This window comes from Ornithodoros turicata, chromosome 2 (genome assembly GCF_037126465.1).
Source record: "Ornithodoros turicata isolate Travis chromosome 2, ASM3712646v1, whole genome shotgun sequence".
Classification (NCBI taxonomy): Eukaryota; Metazoa; Arthropoda; class Arachnida; order Ixodida; family Argasidae; genus Ornithodoros; species Ornithodoros turicata.
Window position 1 is genome coordinate 121,644,912 of NC_088202.1, and position 19,978 is coordinate 121,664,889.

The 19,978-nt window shown below is 46.1% G+C and overlaps 1 protein-coding gene across 5 annotated transcripts in view; it reads right to left on the reverse strand.

The window, feature by feature from the left end:
* Positions 1-18,697, reverse strand: part of LOC135386023 (protein TANC2-like) — a 127,001-nt gene extending 108,304 nt beyond the window's left edge. For 3 of the 5 annotated variants that reach the window (XM_064615734.1, XM_064615733.1, XM_064615732.1), the window contains exon 1: positions 18,244-18,697. In XM_064615734.1, coding sequence (XP_064471804.1) covers positions 18,244-18,364 — 121 coding nt within the window. In that variant the 5' untranslated portion in view covers positions 18,365-18,697. Of the gene's footprint in view, positions 1-7,436; positions 7,571-18,243 lie in introns of those variants that run through there. The other 2 variants (XM_064615736.1, XM_064615735.1) reach the window with 1 other exon arrangement.
* Between the last annotated feature and the right edge of the window lie 1,281 nt (positions 18,698-19,978).

The window sequence follows — 19,978 nt, forward strand, 5'->3', positions numbered from 1 at the left end:
TCGACTTCGGACTTTATCGCAGGAGAAAGGGGAAGAGGATGGCATTAGTTCCAAAAGGATGGGTCGTGGCTACTACGAAAAGAAAGAGAGAGAGAGAGAAAGAAAGAAAGAAAAGAAAAGAAGCTGAGAAAATAAATAAAATTTTCGTTCTCCTTTGATAAGTGGCCACGCTCATTGGTGGGACAGAGGTGACCCGATAATATGAATCTATTAGATATGTTGCCCAAAGGGTGCATCAAGAGCGATCTGTAGTTGCAAGAAGGAACACTGACCAGCGAAGATGCGAGGAACACTCAACTCAACTCAACACCATCGTATAGGACAACACAAAGCCCAGTGCAATATGGAAATTGGTACGTGGACTATACGAAGAAAAAACAGAAAAAATAAAATATTAGTAGAACAAAATACAGACATCAAACGTCTTGGCGAGCAACAACAACGTACAGGGTGTTACCACATAAAAGTCTACCCGTGCCGTCATGTCATGCTCGTCAATTACTCAGTGCGGGTGGAACGTTGTGTCCTCTACATATAGAACTCTGCAGGAGATTCAATCGTGGTATATTTCAAAGCATTTGAGCATCGCAGCACAAAGCCATTGTGCAAAACGTAGGAAACCCCATATTGGAAACAATCAAAATCGCCGTGTTGCGAAAAGCAGTTGAGGTGATCTCCCCCCAGACGGCCACACACTCAACCGCCTGGGGTCGCAGTGAGCTGTTCTGCAACAGAGCTCTGTTCTGCAATAGTGCCGCTCCAATGTCGTGCATCTGGGGAGTACCGTCTTAGCTGCCACACCGCCATTTTGATTCTTTCGAATACGGGACTCGTACATTTCCCATCACAACTTTGCGCTACGACGTTTAATCTCTTTGAACTCTACTACGACTGAACATCCTTCGGAACTTCCTACGTAGACCGCACAATGTTGCACCTGCATTGATCAATTGGCGAGCATGACATGCCGCGGCACGGGTATAGACTTTTATGGGGAACACCCGAACACCTTGTATTTTGAATGCTTCACTCGACGTATCGTCAGTGGTTCAAGTTGCTATGTTTTTATCGTCTCCCATTTAGTGAGACCTTCACTTTTACCCAGCACGCGTGTCATACAACAATTTATCTATTCCCGTCGCCATAACAGTGGAGGAAAGCATTCTCGTTACGGCGTCCCACTTCCTATTTCCACGTCGTTAGCCCGGAATGTGCCAGCGTTTTGAATGTGAAAACAAAGGCCGTCCCGTGTCCCCCACGCCCACAATACCATGTCGTGGAATAGCCAAAGCGGTCACGGCGTGCACGATGAGTTTACGCATTCGCTAAAACAGTTGCCTGCTTGGTCGTGCTGGTGGGTAACTGTGGAAAGAACGTGGGACATCCAGATCGCGAAAAAAACAAAAACAAGAGGCTCTCTACTAAAAATGGAACTTGGATATGTCGTTATCAGGAAACGCTACATTCGTGCAGCAGACCCTGTGGCATTAGTACTGTGTGGGATGCTGTGAGTGGTTACGGTGAAAGTAAATAGAAGAGACCATATAACCGGAAGGAAAGTGTCACCACTTCGAAGTTCTCTTCGCTTTCCCTGTCTCTTTCGTTTCAAGAAGGCGGTTCCGATGCAAGCGCTTTGTGTTTTGCTGTTGAAACATACGTAGATAAAAGAGGAAACAGCTGACACGCTTAATAAAGCTCATTACAATGCTGTGACTTCTTTGGATTTACAATGTACAGTTCTTCACGCTATAAGAGAACCTGCTTACAAAAACCGATAGTCTCGCTATAAGTGCGGTCCTTATTATATATGTAATGGACTGTTACAGACGCACCCTCTAGGCACTAAAAGAGAGAAAGAGAGAGTGAGAAAAGAAAGCAGGTTCATAACTCAATGCTTTTTTTTCTTCGATCTCTATTGTGCTCTTATCTGAAACTTCTGAGAGAAGAACTAAACAGTTGAAAAGCTGCTAAGGAAGTCCCCTCTTATTGCCCAATGTCCGAGAGGATGCGGAAGTGTATGTGCAGAACGATCTAACGACCCAAGTCATGCTTTCACTTTTACAATGGCACTAAATCGATCAGTTCATTGGTTCCGTTTCCTCTTCGTGCATGGGCATCAAACGTGATATAGCAGGAAGCTATCAGCTTAGAGGCAATGAGTTATGATCTCAATAGGCGCACATAAATGGGATCCCAACATTTAACAGCAGCAAACGCTACGTCTATATTTAACCCGTTTTAAGCTCCTCCATAGATCTTGACGTTTAAATACACCACAGTCACAGAAACTATGTGCAGTGACGGTAAGTTCCGTTGTCAGACTATGATACTAGCTATTAGACTTCTTGGGTTGAGATGGTTGTTGACTAAAGACTAAAATCTCGTAATGGCAGATGTCAGGAACGTCTCGGTTAGAGCAACGTGCCCTCCTTCTCCCACATATAAATCCCTCTAGGACATGAAATACTTACTGAGGTTACTTTTATCAATACACTTTTGAGGCTTCGGAATCGGTTACACAGTAACGTTGCAAACGACTGTAACTTTGCTGATGTTGTACATTCAGGTAACATTAGGTGTGCTAACCTTGGTAAGCCGCATAAATTGGGATAAAAAATTCTTACCGGTGATACTGCAGATATTTTCTCTGAAGATTTAGATGGATACATTCTGACATTCCATTTGTTCTTTTTTCAAAACTAACGTAATTTTAGTCTGACGCACGATACATTTATGATGATCAAGCGCTATCTAATCGTTGCTTTGTTGTCTTTTTATATCTTTCTAAGTGAAATAATTCGCCGAACTGCCAAAGCAGACGAATGTCGTAGTACCGGGTTGATTAGCTTCGTCGTTAATCTGCGCAGAAAGGGCTCTCAGACGGATTCAATTACAGTGCTCTCACACATGGCGCGCTGTCCCAAAGTTGCCGCGACGACTCCCCGCCAGAAAGCAAAGTGCCCCACCACCACCCAGCGAGCACTGGCACGGCTTGGATTTAAACCATCTGGATCGTGTTTTTCTTTATGCCACCGGCTCACCGAAGAAGACGCTGCTTTTATTACCAGCTCTTGTTTGCGAGCAGACTTCTTCTTCTGAATATTGCGACACTTGAATTTCTAGTAAAATTTCACATTATTTACAGCCTTATGGGAGTCATTCACCCCATGAGAACAGTAATACGCGACACAAAACAGATGCAGTGCATGTTTCGTGGTGCTGTTAACGCCTTGTGGGTTGGGGAGCTGTATAATAGGCGACGAACACAAAATGTTTACTAACAACATGGTGTACATGCACAGGGAGCCTCATGCTAACAAACTAATAAACTGCTTGCGTCAGGAACAAAGGACCACGAACACACCATAACCGACTTCGAGGTCAGTTGTTTCGTGCCCGTGCGTCCGTGTAGCCACGTTCAAGCATTTAGTGTGGCGAAACGTTTATGAGTTCTCGTAAAGATTGCAAAGGCGGTATTTATTTACCAAACACAAAATATATTTCTAAACTAAGTGGAATATGCAGCCACACTCACATTGCCCACAGTGTAATGTAAATATTGGTTTGTCGTACAAATAAAATTTTCAAGAAGCAGAAGAAGAGGAAGAAGAAAAAACTCGATTGATTTGAAATCCCAGTTCGGTTCACAGACAGTCAGACACACACATAACTACTCGGCCGTCAGCTGCACGTTCGAAACCTTTCATATGGCACGTTATGAGAGGCAGGTGTTCGATTCAGACAGTTTTGTCGCCGTGTGCGACTATACGACCAAACTCAAAGTAACGCAGGGAACGAAAAGGAACACGCAGAAAAAAAAAAAAAAGCCAAACAGAAAAATGATAATACGTTTGGATACTCCAATGCATGTCTCATAGTTTTGCTTTGTTACTTGTTTAAAGAAATGAAAGATTAAGACACACCAGAATATTGTGAATTGTGGTCACTGACACTCTGAATCGACTGGTCAACGTCTCTGCACGTTGCCGATCACACCCTCGTGCCGGCTGTGCTGTCTTGGGTTTTTCCTGGGCTTTCAGACATATGTCGGCACAGTTCCCTTAGAAGTCGGCCCAAGACGCACATTCCCCAGGGCGTAAGTCGTGACGTTGCCCACCTCTGTGAGGCCGACAACGGCGAGACCATCACCATCACCACCACACCCTCGTGTCTCCTGCGCGCTTATAAAATGCTTCGTTTCTACGTCCGTCTTGTAGACGGCTCCAATATCGTTGTGTCGCTGGCAATTCATAACCTGCAGCAGCATTGAATCCTCTTCCAGACAGCGCGCATAAACATCAACCGCAACGCGTCCGCTACCCTCGTCGCCTCATAGCCATTTACAAGGTGAGATCCTCGTTTTTCATCGTCTGCTGCGCCAGCACCTGTGTACGGTTGCAACCTGCTGCCTTCTTTCCCCGTTGCTAGACGTGGGAAGACGTGTTGCCCCGACTGAGATTCCCTCTTGTTAGGGGGCTGTCGAATGGACTTAGAGCGGGGCTCCCACCAAGGAATAGCACAGACACAGGGCTACCCATGACTCACGCGTCTTTTGAAATTGAATCGAACGCGACAGGGAGTAGTTCGTGGCGTCTTGTAATACGCAACCTATACTGCGCAAGACACATCGTCTTACTACAATGAAAGTTTCAGCGACACTGTGGTGTATCGGGCATGTGGAAGACACCAGAAGTGCAAAGATTAGTTTAGGTAAAAGATGAAAATGAAGCGCGGAAGGGACCGAGAAACGGATGAGAGAGGGACGTGGCAGATAAAAGGACGCCATCTGTTACCATCGCTACAGGTACGTTCTTGTGCAACAGTGTACATTAAGTTCGAAACGACGTGACTATACGGTTGCTCGTGTAGTCTTGCTGAGAGTGTTGTACAAATCGGAAATTCATTAACAACAACAGACAAATCGTGACTATGACATGGGGGTGATTCACAGCTAGAGAGCAGTACCCTACCCCCATCACATCAGAGATGTGCTCAATTGTTTCGTGATTACTACGCTGGCTGTGCTACACCGAACAAAATGAAGATGAAGAAAAAACGAAAGCAGCACCGATGATCATTGGGACACTAGACACTAGTGTGACACTAGAGCGTCTGGAGCAAACCGGTAGACACCAGAAACTTCTGAACATTAGAGGGCCTCAACGGTGTTGCACGAGTGACAGGGGCCTATGATTTAATAAAATGTCCACAAGGTCAAGCGAAAATAGGAGTCGACGGCCGAAGCAATGTTTCGTGTGCGACATGAACTGCCGAAACACTGCAATAACACTAAAATCACCTCTTTTAACTCCCTCAAGCAACATTTTATCAGTGTTGCCAGTTTCTAAGGTTTCTGCACGCATCCTAGATATCGATGGCAAGCAGTTGCTGCTCAGCTTGTTATTAATATGCACTATTTCCATTTTCAGGATTAGCATTCGCATGACCATGTGCCCTGCAGACGTTCCTTTTCTTGCGTGTCTGCGTCAGTATCGTTCAATGCATCATGGAGATTTTCCTTTCGTGCTCGAAATGATTCCCAAATAAAAGAGCGAAGGACCCGAACGGGTTGCAAGTCGTGTTAACATATCACAACATCCAAAAAAGGCAGATTTTTTTTATAAAGAAAGAACGATGCCTGCAATATCCTAAATGCATGTATCCTTGGTCTAAGTAGTGGAGTACCTGATGCACGTCACACGGTAATTAATATTGGCAAAGGGATGAGTGGAGGTCACGCGATCGGAAGGCGCGCCGAGTTCATTCCCTTACCGGAATTACGCAGGATTGTTTTCCCGGTACAGACAGAGCAGGAACGACGCATGCATGCGCCAGGCAAGTTGACTCGCGTAACCCGAGCTTTTAGAGTTATTCGACGCTGTACGAGTACGGCGTACGAAGAAAAAGATAAACAACGAGAGACCAAAGTGCGGTGCGGAGTTCAATTTCAAGGAATGTCTTCAACGACATTCTTCAGTAAAGGGCTTCTGACGCTTGGGACCGTTTTGCGACAGCGCCAAGAACGACTGGGGAGGGTCACGAGTAAGAAGCAGAGACGTTCGTTTACCCGCGACCCTGTTCTGTATATCTTGCGCCAAAATGAACAAGGTGAAGCACGATCCGCAACACAACTGAACTCAGCCGTGTAAGACAGCGACTTTTGCGTGCCAGCCCGGAAAATAAAAATAAAGCCTTTTATTGATTTCTTCAGTTTGGTGTTCTGGTAAGTGTGCGAGTTATCACTGAGTTTTGTCAGACGTGTTGTGCAACACGATGAGGAGTACGTCGCTGTAAAGTGTACAGCCTAATTATGCGCCTCTTTTTATCAACTGCCATCGCGGTCAAACAAGTTGAACGAACACTCATTTAAATATGTAAATACGGACAGGAAAATAGCGATATGTTTCTCTCCTCGTAGATACGCATCTGTTCCATTTTATCACGTTTTTTCCTACGGTGTACCGTGTGTAAACGAAAGATAAACGCTTTCCGAATTCAATTCAATTCAATAAACGTGTATCGCATGTACCGACAATTTTGACACTGCTTGGTTAGCGACATGATGTACTGCTTCAACGAATAACCCGGTAAGCCCTGCGTAGGAGACATCTTGTGTGACAAGCTGTAGCATGTACATTGTTTTATAGCCTTTGCGCAGAAGTGCACCGTCCTAGAGATATTCAAATAAGTCACACACCTACGCAATGCTGATTCGTTACGTTGCATTAGGTAACCTACCATCAATGAGTATTCAAACAAAATACTCGTATCGCGGAAATAGGGCGAATAGTACGGTTTGAGACAGAGTACACAACTGAACGTTGATGTTTGCACAGCTGACAGTACAAAGGTCTGACTCGTCTTTCATTCGTGCGTGGTAACTTTCGTCTGGCCCTTAAATACGTACTCTCTACGTCTTTGATAGTCATCCCCCGTTTGCAAATGTGCGTTGCCTTCTGAATATTTGGTAAACGTCAAGCGGAGGGTTCGCCATGTGCACATGAACTTCCGGGCGACGACGTACAAATCCGAGTGCGGGGATTCTGCTGACAGGCCACTGGTAGCACTTGTGATAATATATAAAAGTGAAACATGCAACCGTGCAGATAACGAGAGCTATGAATAGGATGTGAGACGAAATTAGGAAATTACAATATTATACTGTAGCGTCGTTTCTGCATTTCAATGGGAGCTCTCGTATGTGTGTTTCACACACAGTGCATAACCGGACAGGATGTGTCACGTGGGACATGATACCACAGTGTATCATTTTATCGTGAGTCAAGCAACCTAAAAGTCGAGGCGGGAATTATGCATGATGCTGTCACCGGCCCACGCCAACATAGCTCAGCAATCCGCGCGAGCGGCAAAGTGCACGCGTCGTGATCCGACGCAGCAGCCAACTACCATATAGGACGGGACACGGGTATACTTACACTGGTTTATCTGGTTGCATCACGACAGGTATCCATTGTAATCCAACTGTCCAAGGCGGCGAACACACACAAAACACACGTCACTTTCAGAGTGCCGGCGAGCACTGGATGAGAATAGCCCCCACTCCCAACCACCAGCGTACAAATGAAGGCCTTCGTTTTCTCTTCCACCGCAAGGGGCGCTACGAGAGAGGAGGCGTGTCCGTGACGCTGTTTTCCTGCTGCAAGCGGCAGACACGAACGTAGGCGGGCACACTGGATGTTGAACTCGCGGCGCGACGGCGACGGTATAGGAGTTTAAAGTGCAACAGCGATTACTATGTGTTGCAACAGACGGTAACTGTATTTATCTTGTGGGTCTTGGCTATGAGATGCTCTCTGCGAGCGAAGCAATGCAAAACTTCGAATCTTTGGAAGTGACACCGTACGATCGCGTCAAAAAAGTCATGCTCATGTTTCAAATAGAATTGACACGTGAGCATAGAAAAATGCAGGCAAAGGGGTTGGACACATCGGTCAATGTGTCTCAAACGGCGTTGGGCGCTTTTTCACAGGCTCTGATTGTGTACAGCATGAACCGTGTGTTGCGCCACGTTACATGCGTGATACTCCCCCCCCCCCCCCAATCCTCATCTGAGGTGAGGACTGATGTACATCAGCGGTTCGCAGCGTGCATCGAAACGCTGATACAATCAGGAAAACAGTAGATACTAATTATTCAACCTAACACTGCCCGCCATAAGTTTTATAACTGGCTCTTCACAAATGCACATCGCAACCATCAGTCTCTATTCTAAAAGCGCATCCACTCATGCATCGACCTGTACATGAAATTCGTTTGGCATGATTTGTTATGAAATGTTGACGCATGACATACTATGGGTGTGTTGTACCGAGATCCGCACACGCGCCGGAGTAACCCGTCCGAAGCGGGCCAACGTCTCCGTACTTTGTTTTTTAGACGAAACCAAACTTTTTGGGAGATTGCTTGGGTGAAACTTTTTGACATTTTCAACTTCAGTCTCAGGACATCATTTTAGACTCAGTGATTTGCCCTCATTAAAATAGCTAAGAAATACAGCGCGGAAGGCAATGCGAGCGGCAGTCGATCGTTGTTTCCATAGGCGTAGAGTTTTCAATCTGCCAGAGGGGGAGAAGGCGCAAAGCCCCTTCCCCCCCTTCATACACAGAGGTCTTGCAGGGTGTCAGGAATACCGTGATGTGACGTTGTGAGACAAATTTTTACAGGATTTTCATGATCACTCGCACGAAATACGCGAGTCTTAGAATATCCCTCGAAACGATCATCTTGGGCGATCAGCTGGGTAGACCTCCCGAAGGGGGCTGCACCGCCCCTCCTGGGAAAGCTCCGTGTAGGCTCAGGCCCCCAAGCCCCCCGCAGTGAGCGCCTATGGTTGTTTCGATAGCAAATGTGCATAATTATTATTGCGGCCACACGAAAGAGTACATTACACGCGACGATCCTCCAAAATAATAATAATAATAATAACAATAGAGAAGAATCTGAGCATGGTAATGTAGCGACCACGATGACAGTAGTTGTGCCGTTCACGCGCATGAGCGTATCACGCGGTCCGCCAGCATAACTGGACAGAATAAACCCTGTCAACCCACGGACTGGATGCGTCTCAATGTTTGGCGACCCTGAAATTGGACGTCAATCACATCACCGTCACGTCGCTACCGCGCTTACATGGAGCCTTCGAACGAGCCGACGCGTCTGTCCTGCCTTCCCGACTCGGCACAGTTTCTTTGAAGCTCCCACCGTTCTGGCCTGCTGACCCGCCACTATGGTTCGCACACATCGAACCCCAGTTTCCCACACGTGGAATCGTCAATCATCTGACCAAGTTTCATTATGTTGTGGCTGCGTTGTCCTCAGCCGATAATGATATTGGTACTACTGGCTGCGAAGTACTACAGGCCAGCTTGGTAACGCAGCTTCGTCAAAGTCGCATTTTTTGTGCTTGCTTTTTAGGCTCCTGAATGCGTAGAACATATGCGTAACATGGTTCCCCAGTGTGACGAATCAACGTAATGAAATACCGGTCTTTCAACTTGGATTCACAGAGACAACTACGGGCAACCACACTCGATATCGCACTCTTTCGCCACACAGCACGTCCGGTCATGCCTTTTCGGAAGCCGGGTCAGATGCAGGTTTCAAAGCACGGTGAGTTCGGGGAACGCGCGCCGTCAAGGGCAATGGCAGGGTTCCACGAGAATGGCCAACACGGAGATGCGCGATGCACAACGATGAGCACCCCCACGCGAGTTCGACGGGGCACGGGACTACACGTGGGACGTGAGTCGCTGCTGTCTTCCGTTCCGCCCAACCAATTAGTGCACAGCAACCCGAACAGGTAGCTTTTGTAAGTTGAGGTAGTTTTATGTGTTAGGCAGAACTATCCTACATTCACATGACGTCATCCACAGGAGAGCGCCACTGTCGCTTGGAGGTTCACCGCCATAATGTACGAGGGGTGTTCAAGTCAAACCGGGACTTTCTGTCTCCTGAGTGTATAAATGGCTCGCGCTACTTGTTTTTCGTCATTTTCGCACGCGACAGGTCTCCGCGTTCACCACGTGGTGGTCCAAAGTTTGTGCAAAACAGAACAGACGTGCTGGACAAGATGGCCGACAACGATGTGAGCGCGCACATCGAACAGCGAATTGTCATGAAGTTTCTCGTGAATGAAGGCGTAAAGTCGTCTGAAATTCACATAAGACTTCAGGCTCAGTATAGCCACGATACATTTAGCCGCAGCAAAGCGTTTGAGTGTTGCAAACGGTTCCGAGACGGCCATAGATCAGTGCAGGACGATCCCGGCCGAGGCGGCTCAGAGCCCAGTGTCAGAGTTCCTGAGAACATCCAACTTGTGGACCGCCTGATCCTTAAGGACCGACTGATAACATGTCTCGAACTGGCTCGAAAGACGGACCTTTCTGTGGGAACGTTGAACACTATTATTCATGGACACCTCCAGTTTCGGAAAGTTAGTGCCCGTTGGGTCCCGAGGCAGCTCTCCGTGTTTGACCGGCAGAGAAGACTGGAAATCTCCCAAGAGCTAAGGCACCGTTTCGACACTGAAGGACAGCCGTTCCTTGATCGGATCATCACGTGCGATGAAACGTGGGTGCACCATTTCACTCCTGAGTCTAAACGCGCATCAAAACAGTGGAAGCATCCGGGCTCGCCAGCTCCCAAGAAGTTCCGAAGCACCCCGTCTGCGGGTAAGGTCATGGCCACGGTTTTCTGGGACAAGGCTGGCGTTGTTCATGTTGATTTTCTGCCCAGTGGTACCACCATCAATAGTGCATATTACCGCCAGGTTCTCAGGGATGTGCATAAGGCGCTGAAGCAAAACCGGCCGGGCCTTATCACCAAAGGAGTCCTCCTCCTACAGGACAATGCATGCCCGCATACCGAGCATCTCACGACACGCACCTTACAGGAACTTGGCTGGGAGTTGCTGCCACATCCCCCTTACAGTCCAGACCTCGCCCCCAGCGATTTCCATCTCTTCGGGCCGCTGAAGGCGTTCCTTGGGGGCCACCACTTCAGCTGCGACGACGAGGTCAAGAATGCGGTCCGATCATGGCTGCTACGTGCCGGTAAGGATTTCTACGCTGCTGGCATCCAAGACCTCGTGAAACGCTGGTACAAGTGCATTAGTGCAGCTGGAGATTACGTTGAAAAATAAAACTAATTTCTCACCTGTAAGTTCATTTTACTTTTGCGAAAAATGAAAAGTCACGGTTTGACTTGAACACCCCTCGTATAATTAACTTTTATAATTAACTACTGGCTGATTTGCTGTCCTTAACCTCAGCCATCTATCAGTCTCCCATGGGCACATTCCAAAACTTCAGAATGAAAGCCTGCAACCCCTTATTGAACTAATCCTCGTGGCGTTCAATCTTTGCTTCATTCGCATCACAGTTTTCATGGAGCCCACTTTCGCGTTCACGTGTTCTGTAGACCTCATTAGGCAATAACCACGCGCTGCGGCTAGAACCCCGGTTTGACTTGAACACCCATCGTAGGTCCACAGGTTTCTTTGCTGTCCAAGACTTCACCCACATCGAGTTCACCGTACATTTGGTGTTTCAAAGTTATTGTGCTGTGTGAATGTTATATTGTACCATATCCAAGTAATCCCTATGTTTTCAACGTTAATAGTCCTCTAAATAGCATATGGCAGCCATCGAAAACCGGAACCCAACTTCGACGGACATACAACATGGCAGCGATTTCGTCTTTTCGAAGCTAGTACCCTCTGGAGGGGTGACATCAGTCAATAAACTCTATTGTATCATAGTGTTGGTGTAAGACCCGGTGTTGTGAGTTAAGTCAACCACTGACAACACTGAAATCAAACTACGCTGATACTGGAGGCGAAGAAGCAAGCTTATGTAGAGAAAGGGTGCTCGACTGAACTCCCCATTCTCGCAGAGACTCCCCATTCGTAAAGAAATAATAACATAACCTAATTCCCGCGACTCGCGGGGCCACGAAGAAATGCAGAGTGGGGGTTTCAAGATCGACATTAACTTCATAACGTGACCCTATATGGATTTCGCTTACGCTTCAGAAAATACCATTTGGAGAAAATGAGAAAGAGCTCGTCACACTGGTGCTTGCATTAATGGCGCACCAAATTCAGACAGATAACGTGTTAGCTATATTGTGATTTGTTACCTTTTTCTCCGCTGCTTTTGTTGCTTATCTCAACAACCGTGGCTCAGTGGTTAGCGTGCTGGCCATGTCACGTCGAGACTGGGAGGTACCCGGGTTCGAATCCCGGTGCCGGCTGTGCTGTCTGGGGTTTTTCCTGGGTTTTCCTCAGACGCTTTCAGACATATGTCGGCACAGTTCCCTTAGAAGTCGGCCCAGGACGCACATTCCCCCAGGGCGTCAGTCGTGACGCTGCCCGCATACGTGACACAACGGCAAGCCCTATCGCCATCACCACCACCACCAATTATCTCAACAAAAATGCGTAGTTTCAGTAATTGCTCTTGTTGTATCAGGTGTTGTTATCTTGACCTTGCAAAGTAGGTGCTCTGTCGCTCGGGGTAACGCTGCTAACCCTGTCGGCCATGGTGCACTAAAAAAAGTACACAACAAAGATCTGTTTTGATGCCTCAATGAAATGGCCGAAATATCCAAACCGAAAATACTCGTAGGACATCCTAATCCTCATCTGCATCGTTGATTGCGCTCTCGAGTGCCCTGGAACAGGGGAAGAAGGTAAAGACGCCAGCGACGCAAGCAGCGGGAAGTATAAAATATTCAATTTTTTACGAGTCATGTATTGTAACAGGCGTGATGAAAGTTTTGCGTGCAGTTCTTTATGAAACATTGAAGACCTTATGCTCACTGAAAAAGTATTGCCCCAGCGTATGCATCGGATATGGCACGTCCAGGTACATATGTACTATATTTAGTACATCAGGGTATTCAGGGCCCAGCACCTGTCACTCCTTGGGCTCAGGAGGTACTAGTCCTTCGCTACAGTGTTTCCTTTACTTTCTTTTTATTTTATTGGTAGGAATTGCGCCTATTTTGTTTTATTTTGCGACGAAGAATTCTCCCTTCATATTCCCATGTTTCCTTACTTGGTAATTGAAAGGCATCTGACCGAGAAGATATGATCCAAGTAAGGAGGAAGACGCAGAATTGGCTTCACCAGGAGCGGCAGGCGACGAGCACCACTGGGCCCTGATAGTACTATATTTAGTATATGACGCCATCTTCTATAGCCAAGAAATAGTAACCTCTATTTTGTATTTTTGGGTTCCTTGAACGTATAGAAACCAAATCTGTCGGGAAAAAAATTCAACTCAATATTTAAAAGACCCAGACCGGAAAGGGTTTCGATCAAAAATTGAGGAAACAAAGGACGATTTATTTGTATTTACTTCTGAGAGTACCCTATGCGGCGTCACAACACTGAACACTCGATGATATACACTCCGACATATCTCGTACGTTAAAATACACATATCATGCACCAAGCTAAGCTTTTATTAGCTGCAATGTATACATGTAGGCATATTGGAGGAAATAGCGGGAAAGTTGTCGGCGTTGACACAACCTTAGGTTAAAAGTAATCGAGAGGAAGAACTCGAGTTTTTTTACGGGTTTCTGACGAAATGACGCCGCATCCTACAATGCGAGGATTGCTTTCGTTGATCAGAACACTATGTAGATTTCATTGATTTCCCGCTGATTTATAGCCTATAAATTGACGCATAATACCCTATTAAAACCCTCGCTGAAGGGCATTTATTATGGTTTGCAGAAAAATAGCCGTAACGTAATGGCCTGCAACTGAAATGGATTGAACTTCATCAGGAAAAGTCATTTAAAGTCGCGAAACATATAGTTCAGTGCAGCTTTTGTATCGCTACCTGCAGTTGGCGCCACAGTTCAGTCAGTATACGTCCAGTTCAATGTTTCTTTTTTTTTTTCTTTATTCATTTTATTTCCTCATTTCGAATAAGGACAACTTGAGTACACCAAAGTAACCGTCCAATCGTCGTCGGGTATCACATTCGCTCAACTCGATATTATTATTATTTTTTGAAAAAAAAAAAAAAACGACTCCTTATTTTTAACATACACCCCCCCCCCCCTCCCCCCGGCGATATTATCTGTGGAAAAATCGGGTCGCTCGATGATGCATCGATATCTCTTTCGTGGACGCCAACCAATCCAACGTTGGCTTGTATAGTAGCTCAAGTACATTAGCATGAACGTAAAAGTCTACCACATTTGCGATATCGTTCTGACACTTAATTCTCTTCGTTCTTGTCGTGTGATGTAGTGATGGATGGATGTGTATGTGAAAAGAAAAAAAAGTACAGAAAGCACAAAAGTAGTTCGATAAATAGATCTATCTGCTTCATGAGTGCTCATCGACCGCTTTGGATCATGGGAGAAATGTAGAAGAAAACTAAAGTGTGAACGAGTAAAATAAAATAAAAGGTAACGGAACAGTGAAATTATTCTGTGGCACGAGATTACGAAAATATAAAGTAACGAAGCCGGACGAGTTCTCCTCCGGTTCTACTGTTCTTCACTGAGGTCATAAAGCCATAGAACTTAGTGTCCGGCTAAATGTCCCGGAAATATTTGACTGGGGTGGGAAACACTCGTTGCTGGAACTGTGGGTCACACGGCCCTAGAATTTTGACGACACTTAAAGGCCCGTCTTCGAGCGTTGCCGACTCGGATCGTAAGCGGCGACGTATTTCAGACTTTAGGGTAATATCCGTTTGAGATACACTCAAAAGCATGCTCGTAGCCTTGGATGTAAACGTCCAGGAGCTTACTACACCATAGCGTTGTACGGTGCACCCTCAGAACTCGCTCCGCCGGCGCGGCCGGGCGCCTCCATCTTTTTCTTCTTTAGCTCTCTCTCCCCCTCTCAGGATTACATATAACGTGGAAGCGGGAAGTGAAATTACACAAAAAAGGGCGCATTTGTGCGCGTAAAGCCCAATTCTGTAACTGAAAACCAGGCGGAACAAGTCAACCAGAGCTTGTCTCACGCACTAATCATGGGGTTGGATGAGTTAATGATCAATTCGCAGTTTTTTGAGTGGGGTACCGTAAGTGTAGCTCGAACGTTCGGTGGTGGAGGAAAACAAAGGCTATGCTGTGCAAGACCAAGGATTCTCCTTCTGATGACTTTCGGGGAACAACAACAACAGACAAACGATGATCATGAAAAAGAAGGCAATGTAGTGAGAGCTCGAATATGACCTCTGTAGCTGCGGTAAAAATGTATTGGGCTTGAGGCAACAGTGTAAATGCGAGAAATGTGGAAAGAGCCTCTTTGCACACAAAAAAGAACAAATAGAGACGACGAAATAATAAAAATAGACGCTAATCCCCGCTGCACGGCTGAACTCACTGTGCCTAGCGCTTGTGGGCCGATACTTCTATGCACCGGCCGATACTGTTTCTGTGATTCGTCAGACGTTCTAAGGTAAATGTGTCGGAGAGTACGCCGCCATGCACCGACACGGCACCGGCAGGCAAACTACTCGGTAGTAACGACAGCAGCACCAGAATATTTGTGGTTGCGATAGTGTTTATGAACGGAGTGCTCTGAAAGCGCTGTGAGGGTTTTCGAGCGATCCCAGTACGCCTGTTGCACACTCTAAACGTAATCGCATAAATTTCGCAAATTATTACAGCGATTTTTGTTTTTACAATGGTTTGGTTTGGTTTGAAGAAAAACTAAAATGGAGATTTTGGATTCACTAGTGTGAGGCCCGCAACTCCACATCACTTGAACCAGTTACTTTGGTGGAAAACTACTGTAATGATGATGCCAATGAGGTGAGGAGGGGGATGGCGATGATGATGCTGATGAAGATGATTAGTGGTGGTGGTGATTCCGACAAAAAACAAGTACACACACACTGAGATGTCACAGAACGCGCAAACACGCAACACGCAAACGGTCGAACACAGCAAAACCCACAAAACACAGGCTCAAAACTTGTTGTCCGCATCAATGTCCCGGAAAAATTTCACTATGGCGGAGGAGGGGAAGAAGGAAAGCTCTCTTTCTCTGGGCAAGACATACGTACTTTTTGAAGGCCTGGAACGAGGCATTGATTTGGAACAAATTAAAGTTTGTTTTTGGACGCGATAGCAATATTGCTCCTCTGGACGTGTACAATGTGTCCGGTGTCTGACACTGTGACACCAGGGCCCAAGTACTTTTGAAACGCTGAGCGGCTGGCCGTCCACTGCTGCCAGCTCCGACTATAGAAGGCGACGAGTTTCAGTGTGCCGTGCGCAGGACATTAAAATGTGATCTACATCTTCCACAACACCGCACATGGAGCAGTTTGGGGAGGCTGCTTTTCCGATCATGGTGTAGAAAGCTACTGCTGCATGGGACCTTCAGACGAAACCGGTGGATTAGGGTCTCCATGGGCCGAGGAAGCGAGGCTGGGGCCACGAACGAAAAGTCTGGGCCTATGCTGATCAGTGGCGGCCTTCCAGAATCACTGCGCCACAGGTCTCTGCTTAGTCCCTTCGTCAAATTGACAACGTGTCTGGGCAATAATTTACAACGTATTGGTCATTCGACTTTTGTTTCGAGCGCCATGCATTTACACCGTATTTGTTCATTTCTACTTCAATTAACCCACGAAACCTTCAGCTTGTGTCGAATATTCATGTGTTCTTCCTCTGGTATAAGGCACGCGCGTGAAGGCGAATCTTACGCCTAAGTCGAACGCTTGCTTCTTTCCCTCGTATTTTTAGATGTTTCATAAACTACGCAGTAGTTAGAACATATGTCTTGCACGAAACATTCATAGCAGAGCGGAACTATAGCGAAGAAATATAGTAATTAGATGAGTAGTACAAACGGCGGAACACGACGTGCTCTCTTCCGTGTCAGGGGCCACCGTAAAAACGCTATTTTCCTCCACGTCTTTATCAACAAGGATACGCGCATCGCCTAATCACGAGGCAAATCAGTGCGGACGGGACGAAATTCAATTTGCGCAACGCTTGCCCTTTAAAGGCAGACACGCGGTACGGTAGCAATGCCGCGCGGTATCAGGAGCTGCCATCTTCCGCCTTAAACAAAGGGATAAAAAGAGAAAACCAGGAAGGAACGGATTAGAATGGCGGACATAATACTCGCGATGCGCTCACGACCAACTCTCTTATCACGTTGCTCTTTGGGAAACTACACTATCTGGAAACCACGCTATAAGGTGTGTTGATGGGAACGAAGCAGGTGAACGACTCCAACAGGAAATCAACACTCATCTGATGGAGGGAAGGTAATGATACTTTTTTCTATACTGCCAGCCGTTGTACTTTAGTTCTGAGTTGGCACGTTTCCATCGTGAAAGCCTAATGTGAGTTGAAGACAAACAGATTTAGCTAGTGATTTCGTTTATTGTTGCATTCGTCTAGGTTACGTGTCGCAAGCAATGCAAGGTTTTTGGTAGAAAATACGGTATGTTATGTAAAGAGTACGTAATGGCCCCGCACCATCCGAATAATAGTAGTGCTTATGGCATAAAGGTGAAACAATATAGCGATTAGTTAAATTAGGAAACAGCCGAAACACATTGCACGAAAACGAGCTGCACAGAAGGCAGCCATGCGTATGCCATATTTGGCAGTGCTCCCACCGAGACTATGAGTCAAGGGATCCGACAACACGGCACAGCCTGCAGTGTTGGCGAACTTATTTCTCCACGTTCTGATGCCCTGATTTCACGACGCAATAGCAACAACAACAAATAGATGAAGCGACGATGAATGAGGAGATCCGCCACAAGACAAACTCGTAATATATAGCAACAGCAAAAACGAAACAGATAACTGATGATGCAAATACTACGTCAGATATTTCGACGATTTCTGTTTTGTTTAGTCCTCATTTTCGATACGTTGCGGAGCAGCTTTTTTTTTTATATATATTTTCGCACGTAATTTAAAACTGCTATTGGCCTACTTTATGAAAGGTAAGACACGCCTATAAGCAGAAAAATAGTGCAACGGCATCTTCGGTAAGAAAGACATGATATGCATACTCAGATGACCTTCTCTAATGAGTAACCCGTCCAATTATGACAAAAAAAAAACATTAATGTTATCTCCCCTCTATCTGTGACGCTAGTCTACTGGCTCAAGAAAACTGACGGCGTGTTACTCTATGCACGTATACCTGTACACTGACAACCAACATCTGCACGTTTGAGATGGAACCTAATACAACCGATCATTACTCACTCTTCTTCTTGCCTTTCCAGAACCTTCGAAGTGGCTCGATGAAGCTGATGCCGCTGAAATTCCATAGCACGGTCGTGGCAGCAAAGAGCACAAAACACTTTTGCACTGGCATGCTGGACATTGTGTCGTCTTCGATCCAGTGGAAATTATCGCTCTCAGTAGTTGAAGTGGAAACGCAAATCCTTTCGAAATAGGTCGTCGATAATTAAAGTCCCGTTACGGAAAGTCGTATTTCGTGAAACGTGGTTGCATATCCGGTGAACGGGTTCGTCGTTAACCCACGTGATTCATGAGCATTGTGCTATGAAGGGTGAGATTTCGTCGTAAGAGCATTCAGCTCTCGGGCACTAAACAGGCATAAAGAAAACAGGGTGGACTCTACCGATTGGGGGCAAACAAAGTTGCTCCCAAGGTAGGGTGCTTTGGGAAGGGGACTAAGGCGTTCTAAGCCCAGTCACGAAGACACCGGTGCTCTTATACGGACGCCAGCTTCGGTCTAAAATTATACTTCGAGTCGTCGCAGTCAGCGACAGCTTTTTTTGTTGAGTCGCTCGTCTGAAGCTCTCGCTGTGGTGGCATGAGATTGTGATTGAAAAAAAAAAGTGCAAATGAAAGTGAAGAATGCAAAAAACAGTGTAAGCTGTAACTACAACGCCGTGCTAACATTCCTGGGAAACAATTTGGAAGAATTAGAACCAGTTCACCACGTGGCACCCAACGCAACTACTGCTATTCAAAATGCAAGTATTTTATAAGAATTCCGTCATTCTGGGCCGTGAGATGAATAATAAATGGCTGTCTTTCCAACAGAGATTGTGCTGCTTTAATTGCTGCAAGTAGCTTCCACTGCACTCAATGTCCACAAAGTGTTCTATTACGGCAGTAGGTTTTAATTTCTTCTTCTAGGGGCTCGAAAAGCTTTTAGAAGGAACTCGAGCAGAAGGCAAAGTTAGTAGTCCTGAAGTGTCCTTTGCCACCTACATTGGTGGCTCTTGGCATGTAATATGCACAGTGTACCTCGCTGTATAGTTATTGATTCGAGGGCAACATATATAAACAACAACAACTTTATTGTGAGATGATGAATGGGGAGTTTCATCGCCAGGGGGAAACATATAAGCGGTTAAATTACTGCGAGATTATCAAGAAACTACACGAGACAAAGACAAATTTCCAATCGCACGAGAACGACTGCAGAATAATGGACAGCAGAAGACAGAAGTTCAGTTGTGCAATGAAAGTAAAGAAGGATAATGCTCGATAGATAATGGACCCGTACAGGTTAAAATACAACCTTCACATATATCAACCGCGAGTGAGCCTACTAAGGGAAAAGAAAGCTCCCAATGGTCTTTACCGCATCTAGAGCAGAGCAAAAAATAGACGCCGAACGTTCACCCTGCTGCAAGCGTGCACTGACATGCAATGTTTCAGCAGTATAGATAGACGGGAATAACACCCAGAGATACCGCAGTGTGTTTGCCGTGAGATTGCGCTAACATGGGAGTAAGGGTTGATTATCAATGAGCAAACATTAAGTCAGAAGATAGAATGAAGTGTGTACCGTGATGCATAACTAAAACGCCAGGCTCAGAGGTGCGGCTTCCAAATTCTTTCGTCCACATGATTCCAAAATGAAATTTTTGAAGCATTCAGAAGCGGAAGCAGCTGAGGTGGGTGATGTGTCCCGAGTATAGCTTAGGTATGCCAGACAGCACACGTACAAAATAGAAGA